This window comes from Trachemys scripta, chromosome 12 (assembly GCF_013100865.1).
Source record: "Trachemys scripta elegans isolate TJP31775 chromosome 12, CAS_Tse_1.0, whole genome shotgun sequence".
In the NCBI taxonomy this organism is placed as follows: Eukaryota; Metazoa; Chordata; order Testudines; family Emydidae; genus Trachemys; species Trachemys scripta.
Genome location: NC_048309.1, coordinates 40,122,493 through 40,130,710, shown reverse-complemented (window position 1 = coordinate 40,130,710; position 8,218 = coordinate 40,122,493). Strand labels below are relative to the sequence as shown.

The window sequence follows — 8,218 nt, the reverse complement described above, 5'->3', positions numbered from 1 at the left end:
TTTTTCTCCTCATTCGGATCTATAAAATATGAAACAAGGGTGTAGTTTGCCCATGAAAATTCATATTTGCACAGAGCCAAATAAAACAATATTAGATATATGCATCATTTGTTTAATAATTTAGACCGATAACATCAGTGGTTTTTAAAGCATTTTTTTCTATTTCTATTTATTTAAATTTTTCACAATTGTATGAAATGACTGGGGGTCAGACAATAATTATTCAATGACAGTATATTTTGAGATTCAATAAATTAAAGCTTTATAACCATTAAAACATAGATTGTCAATATCATATGTCAAAATATACCAAGTAAATACCCGTAAGTCAAACTCTAATACATTCTCATGCAGCATTTTTCTTATGTTGCTTCCCTTACTTTGTACATTTCAATTGCTATCAGTAGAAATAGTTCTGTTGTTGGTTTCTGTGTGTGAGGTGAACTGATGTTTATCAGCATTTACTGATAAAAAATCTAATCTTTCCAAGCCTCTCTCTGTGCTAGAGAGCAGGAGTAAGGAAGTGGAGCTGGCAAGGTGCAGCTCTCTTCTGCAATGCGAAATGCTTAGAGAAGGAAAAGAATCATTTGATGAATTGTCATTGATGTCAGTGGGAAATGGGCCCATGTGGAATGAGTTAACGTGTAATAGGAATAGACCACAGGGGAGATTTTTTCCTCTCAGTCCTGTGCCATTGGCGCCAATGGGAGCAAGACTGGAATCTCAGAGCTAGACTGCAGGACCCCATTCACACTGCTGAGCACTTACTCCCATTCACACCAGTGAGACTCCTTGCGTGAGTAGCTGCTCGCCAACACGAGTAAAGGTTGGACAACCTGGTCCTCTGTTTGTTACATTTAAATTACCAAACGCAGTAAGGGCCAGATTCTCAGCTGACGCTGAAGTCGTAGCTTCCCCTCCCATCTCACAAGTTGACTGTTGGCCATAGAATCTTGAGGCAACATAATCACTCGTTTGGGTACTAACCTTCGAGGCTGGGGGTTGAAATGTTGCACGGCTCGGGCACGATGATCGTTGGAGCAGGAGATGTGAAATCTAAAAGAAAGACAGCAAACCGCACCCAAAATAAATGATTTATACAGATATATAATAATCCCACTAAACTATCTGAAATTCAAGAGCGTGGAAATTCACCCTGGGCACAGTTCTAGCCTGGTCCATAGTGCTGTGAAGTCAAAGGGAATCTGTCCTTTTTGGAAGCATATGAGTCCTTGAATTTCTGGTACAAAACATTTTCTTAAATACGAATTTTATGTAGGATTTCTTGCCATTTCCTTTGAAACAGCTGGAGACAGAATACTGGACTAGGTGAATGCACTGATCCATTTTGACTTTCACTGTGATCCTATATGATAAATAAAAATTGAATTAATCTCAAAGGTGTATTGTCTTATTCAGCCTTAAACCCTGAAAACATACCTGGCGGCTTCTCAGCTGTTTGGGTTTTCTTAATAAGTTTGCTGTTGTGTTGCACGTAGCAAGACACTAGTTCATTTGAAGACAACTTGACAACTTTGACAGCACTGTATTTCCCACTAGATGTGAGGATCGGGTCTGTTGCTTCAAATATAATTTCACTGTCAGAATTCATCAATATCTTTAGTTCTTTAGGGTAGAAATCTTTCGCCAGGCAGGCAGCAATGCTCTCATTTTCTGACTTCATAATGGAGACGGAGGGCTCGGAAGTTGTTTGATCTCCTGGAAAATTAATGTTGTGGTTGAAATTTAATTAAAAGATTATCATAATGGTCCCTTCTGGCATTAAAAACAATGAATAGCTTTGCCGTATGTAGGTACCTAGAGAGTACCTATTTGATAAGTACACGATATAGTCCTCTTTTAATCTAGACTTTGATAACCTGAATAGACTGAGCTCCTTAAGTCTCATTTGAAGGCAGGATTTCAGTAATAGTAATAATAGGAACCTAAAAATGGGAGTTGTAGGGGAAAATAACATGTGATCACTTCATTAGAAGTTGTAGCATAAGGAGAAAGAGTTAATTTTGCCCAAACAACCTTAATTCTGGCATTTGCTAACTTTTGAGTGTTTGGTTCTGCAACAATTAAGCTTCTTTATTATCAATTTTTGTAAGTACTTTGAAACCTTTCAATAGAACCTTTTTAGAAGATTGCAGAACAACACATGACTATTTTAACTATATTTTTCATGTAATTTCTCTCTGCTAGAAAGAAGGAATGTCAAACTGTCCCTGAAAGTCGGACAGAAGCTGGGAATTTATACACACACATTTCCAGAAGGACCTATTGTCTCTGGATCCGAAGTGTGCATTGCCCAAAACCACCACTACCAGCACAGACAATAAGAATCCCTGCATAGTCACAGGGTTATTTTTAATCTCACCCTCAATATGCCTTCAAAAATCTTTACTAAATTACTTTTTCTTAAATTTAAAGTTTTAAAACATCCTTTCCTGAGCGTTAAAAGTCAGTCACTTACTTGGTATTAGAGAAACTTTGGTCCCTTTAAAGATAGCATTAGAGTCCACAGTGCTATACAACTGTGCAAGAACCTCTCTAGAGAAAACTAAAATAACTGCTAGGGTGTATTTATTTTATTCTGCGTCTGCGTTAGATTATTCATCTCCAGTTTCTGGTGTATTCTTGTGCTGAATCAGAGAACTTTAACATTCAGAAAGTGATTTATATTTTAGATGCAGAACAAGAAAACTAGCTCAAAGAGGCATGATTCTGTTGTCTATTGCAGCCTTTGGTATTAACAGATTGAATCCTCGGTCCTGCAAAGATTTACAAACATGCTCAACTTTGTACACCCTGAGGAAGATTCTCAGCTGGTGTGAATGGTCCTGGCACCTTTGAAGCCAATAGAACTATGACAATGTACACCGGCTGAGGGTCTGTCCTGCGGGGTAGTCCCATTGAAATTTCAGTGGATCTGTCTATTACAATGTAAACTTAAAGACGTGCTCAGTTTCTGTAGGATCAGGGCCTTACAGAAGAATTTCGATGCTTGACTCCCAAAATTTCCTGCTTTCAGAGACAAATTCAGTGTTTCAAAGCCAAGATTTGCCAGTGGGTTGAGAAGGATTAATTGTGGGTTCCAAAGAACAGCAACATATTATAAGTGGGACCACGTAGAAAGGCGCCACTCTGTTTTGAAAATAATAGAAATAGTTATTGATGGTTTACTTCTTTGATTTAACTAATGAGGATAAAATTATGTTTACACTAATTATACTCGTGTACTCTACAGCATATAAAGAAATGTGCAAAGATAAAAGAAGTATTTAAAATATTATTAATAAACCAATACAATAACATATGCAAAATATCTCCCTTTTTCTTCACAATACATGAAAAACAAGGGATTTTAATGGTTTAATCATTAGTAAGATTTTTTGAAGAAAAAATGTTGTCAAACATTTTTCTTGGCCTTTGTGCTCTCTTTTCATGTAACTATCTCTGAAAACGTCAAAAAACCCAAGGGCGAGACGTTTTTCCTGAGGAAAAATGTGTATGTTATGTTCTAGGTTTTAGTAGAGGGCTCTATGGTGTCTGTATCACTGTGTGTATCCCCCAGTCACCGTGCTAAACCCCTTTACATAAACTGTCCCTGTAGCTCCGAGGGGATTCAACACTTCTCAGAATTGTAGTCCAGAGAAATGGGATGTTACTTGGAGCTGCTCATGTGGGTAAATGCTTCAGTGGAACCCAGCCAGAGCCCGGTTCTGAAGTGCTTAGCGGTTCAACTTTCCATCTTCTTCCATCGGAAGAATCCTCTTGGTTTCTAGCAGCATAGCACGGTGGGCACTGCTAATGCACTTGTAGTCTGGCAGACAGATTTCCATTATATAAAGAAATTTCCCCTTATTCATAGGGTTCCACAAAGAAAAAAATTGTTTAAAGCCCGTTAAGCTTAGTCAAGTCTGATCTCTCCCCCCACCCCCCACCCCCCCACGCACTCAGACACACACACACGCCATGAAAGCAACGAAGGGCAAAGTTATGGGACATAATTTAACCGTAAAGGAATTCCTATACAGCAAGTTTCCATTGACAATGAGGGTCTCTGCCAGCTCACAGGGATCTTCTTTCTCCTCCGACAGAAAAGGAAAGTTACAGCACATGCATCACCCGCACAGTGTAGCACAAATCCTTCACTGCAGTCCCAGCAAATCACCATGCACCCACCCTTGACATATCTGCTCAGGTTAGGTGTGTGGCAGGTTGTGTGTTTCTAGAGGAAGTATGAAGTGGTAAAATCGAACCCAATCTCACTATAATGCTGTTACCGTATTTCTATATTTGTTAACACAGCTCTACACTGATTGCCTGATTTCCTCTACCCACCCTCTGTTTGTTAACTTGTCTGTCTGTTTCTACCTCGTGTGCTCCCTGGGGCACGGATCCTCCTCCTCCTCTCTTTGGAAAGTGCCTGGGGGTGCAGTGCTCATACTTTCAGACCTAGCATAGCATATTTAAAGTGGTAAGGATTCACTTGGCATAACCAGGTTTTGTGGTTCTAACAGTGCAAATTGATCGCTGGCACGGAGGGGCGGGGGGAGGCGGGGAGCTGGTTTGTGCAAAGAAAGCACGCGAGAAAGCAAGCATGTAGTCAGGATGGGAACTGAGACACTTATTAACCAAAGTTGTGGTAAAGGTAGCTAAAGTAAGGCAGCAGTGAGTGAGAAAATGCTCTGCAATGCCTCGCCCCATCTGACCAAATGAACAAGTCTAAATCAACACGCTGCAAAGATGATTCTCTACCTCAGAACATTTAACCTCTTACTTCTTTTCTAAGCCAATGACAGTTAGGCAGCTAACTCACTGAGGTGCCTTTCTGCCTCTTTCGGCACCTAAATACCTGTAAAACTCTATTCCCAGGCCCCTGTCCGCCTCTAGAGTTTTTGTCAGAACTCAGATCTAGGTTTACACACTGTGCATCACGGCAGTAATACATAGCAGTGTCTTCAGGGTTCAGTTTGTTCATTTGCAAATATGCCGTGTTCTTGGAATTGTCCCTGGATATGGTGAATCGCCCTTTCACCGAACTGGCATAATATTTATCACTCGTAGGGGATTTCTCCATGCTGGATACCCACTCCAGTCCCTTGCCCGGAGACACTCGATACCAGCTCAGCCAGTAGTCACTGAATTTGAATCCGGAGGTTTTACAGGAGAGGTGGAGAGAGTCTCCGGGTTTTCTAATGTCACCCCCAGACTCTACGAATTCAACAGTCCAGCCACCTGAGGGGGGAAAGAGATCATAAGAATCATAACATTGTGTGTGCGATAAAGTGGGGCACCTCCAGTGAAATTCAATTACCTTTTACAACTGCTGTAAAGAAAATGAAATGTATCCCGAATACCATATTTCTGAGACTGGAAAAACAACTAACAAGGAGAGTTGATGTTCTCTGCACTGAGGGCTCTGGATTCACTCTGAGGGAGCTGAAAGCTTCAGGGAATCTCTGGCAATAAACAGGAAACCGATTTGCGTCTCCTCATTTTATAAGCAACCAACTGAACTCCATCTCATGCCCCCGCCCCCCCCCCCCCGTCCCTTACATCCACCTCTTGTCTGGTATTTTGACTGAAAGCACCTCAGAGCCGGTTACATCCATCTCTTCTTCACACTAAAGACCTGATGCCTCAAGGAGTAGCTTGAGATACCTCATTGCAAATAATAAAAATAGTAATAAATAATCTAATCTATCGATCGATCTTTCGATCTATCTATCCCCATCCACCCCCTCTATCTATCTATCTATCTATCTATCTATCTATCTATCTATCTATCCCCATCCACCCCATCTATCTATCTATCTATCTATCTATCTATCTATCTATCTATCTATCTATCCCCAGACACCCCCTCTATCTATCTATCTATCTATCTATCTATCTATCTATCTATCTATCTATCTATCTATCTATCTATCCTAGTATCTGGGTGCCTTGCACATAAAATTAATACCTATAGCAAAGTCCCTAGGCGACTTCATGTATTCTCTGCCACTTCTCCCATGTGGGGGTAAAACCTCTGCTTGGAATAGGGGTTTGGGTTTGGCTATTATTGCTTGTAGGTGTTTAGGGTCAGGAGGGGGTGTCAGTGCTGTAAGTGTCGTTCTTAGATGGAAAGGCCTTTTTGAAGAGGTCCCATTCATTACAATGGGGACGATGTATCACAGTCCCCCATGTGTCCAGATCTTTCAATTTGCCGGCAGCACTCTGCTCCCAAAACGGCCACGATTCGAGGTTTTTGTGGGGGCTCAGAATTACTCTGACACACTGTGCTTGGCTGCAAAAATAAATGCCCGTGTCTTCAGGCTTCAGGTTGTTCATTTGCAAATACAGCATATTCTGGCCATTGGATCTGGAGATGCTGAACCGCCCCGTTACAGAAGCAGCATAACGTTTAGTGTCTCCTGCCCAAAAGCTAATGGTGGCGACCTGCTCCAGTCCTTTGCCGGGAGACAGCCGGAGCCAGCTCAGCCAGTGATCTCCAAAGCTGAATCCAGACCCTCTACAGGAGAGCTGGAGGGAGTCTCCAGGCTTCCTCATGTCCCCTCCAGATTCCACGAATCTAACTTGCGCCTGGCCACCTGGAAAAGAAGATTGTAAGAAAGCTGTAACTTTAGTGCCTACGAATCTGAGGAGTCTCCAAAGCCTTAAACAATGAGATTACCCTGGGAAGCCACCACAAGGAAAAGGAGTTTTAGTGAGAACATCCTGGTTCTGAGTCTGGGCAGAACTCTCCGGAGAGGTTGAGTTGTTTAATGCAGATGAACAGCTGCTTCTCTCACTGATCGCTCTGGCGCCAGAGACATGGCTGGTTTGCAACAGGAAAGTCAGCAAGCTCCGACCCACGAAAGCCCTCCCCTCGGCACAGAGAGTTACTACAGCTGCAGAGCTGTGGCCTTTCAAGTGTAGACAAACGCGGACTCTCTGTTAATTGTTCATATACATTTAGGTGACTACATTTTCATTGTACTGGTGAATCAAAATACAAACTAAGAAAAGTGTATTGGTTTTTAAAAGGGAGTTCTTTTTCACAGCAGTGTGGGGCTGGAAGGGACCTCCAGAGGTCATCTAGACAACACCTGACAGGTGTTTGTATAACCTGTTCTTAAAAACCTCCAAAGACAGGGATTCCCCAACCACCCTTTATAACTTGTTCCCGCACTTAACGGTTCTTATTGTTAGATTTCTTCCCCTAACCAAACCCCCCCCCCCCTTGCTGCAGATTAAGCCCATTGCTTCTTGTCCAGTGCCTCTCAACCGTTTGAATTGGTGACCCCCTTTCCCACAGCAGGCCTAGGAATGTGCCCCCCCCTTATACATTAAAAACACATGTTTATATTTAACACTATTATAAATGCTGGAGGCCAAGCGGGGACTTGGGAATGGAGGCTGAGAGCTCGCAACCCCCACTTAATAACCTCAGGACTTCCTGAGGGGTCACAACCCCCAGTTTGAGAAACCCTGTTCTTGTCCGACCTTCAGTGGACATGGAGAACAATTGATCATCATCATCCTCTTTGGAGCTGCGTTAACATATTTGAAGACTGTTATCAGACCTCCCCCCACCCTTCGTTTTTCAAGACTAAGCATGCCCAGTTTTTCTAAGTGTTCCTCATGGGTCAGGTTTTATCATCCTTTTATCATTTCTGTTGCTCTCCTCTGGACTCTCTCCAATTTGTCCACATCTGTTTTTAAGGGCAGCACCCAGACCTGGACACAATACTCCAGCTGAGGCCTCACCAGAGTTGAGTAGAGCCGGACAATTACCTCTCATGTCTTACATACAAGTGCCCTTGAAATAGACCCCAGTACAGTATTAGCTTTTTTTGAAGTTGCGTCATATTGTTGACTCATATTCAGTTTGAGATGCGCTATAACCCCCAGCTCTTTTTCAGCAGTACTTCCGCCTAGCCAGCTATTCTCACTGTGTATTTGTGCATTTCATGTTTCCTGTCTGAGTGTAGTACTTTGCCAACCCAAAAGCAAAGACCTACTTTTTTTCTGGGCTGCGTGTGGCAAATTGATTTGACCATATATTGTTTTCCCTCCTCTAATCGTTCTCTGCCTGTTTTTTCTCTCCTTAGACTGGGAGCTTCTAGGTTTGGAGGCTTAGATTATTAAAACTTCCTAGGGGATTCAGGTGCCCATTTTCCATGAGGTGCAATACAGATCATTTCAGTGGCGGTGAGAGTGT

General features: G+C 42.2%; 1 protein-coding gene and 1 gene segment (V, D, J or C); both read right to left on the bottom strand.

Moving 5' to 3' along the window:
- The window catches only part of LOC117885463, a 33,275-nt gene extending 27,158 nt beyond the window's left edge, over positions 1-6,117 (bottom strand). Inside the window, exons 1-6 of the mRNA XM_034786766.1 lie at positions 5,978-6,117; positions 5,327-5,471; positions 4,829-5,247; positions 1,441-1,744; positions 988-1,056; positions 1-19 (exon numbers count right to left, since the gene is read on the bottom strand). Coding sequence (XP_034642657.1) covers positions 1-19; positions 988-1,056; positions 1,441-1,744; positions 4,829-5,247; positions 5,327-5,372 — 857 coding nt within the window. The 5' untranslated portion in view covers positions 5,373-5,471; positions 5,978-6,117. The remainder of the gene's footprint in view (positions 20-987; positions 1,057-1,440; positions 1,745-4,828; positions 5,248-5,326; positions 5,472-5,977) is intronic.
- LOC117886278 lies at positions 6,073-6,828 on the bottom strand. The segment is given in 2 exon segments: positions 6,073-6,605; positions 6,689-6,828. Coding segments are annotated over 2 exon segments (552 nt in total).
- Positions 6,829-8,218: the final 1,390 nt, after the last annotated feature.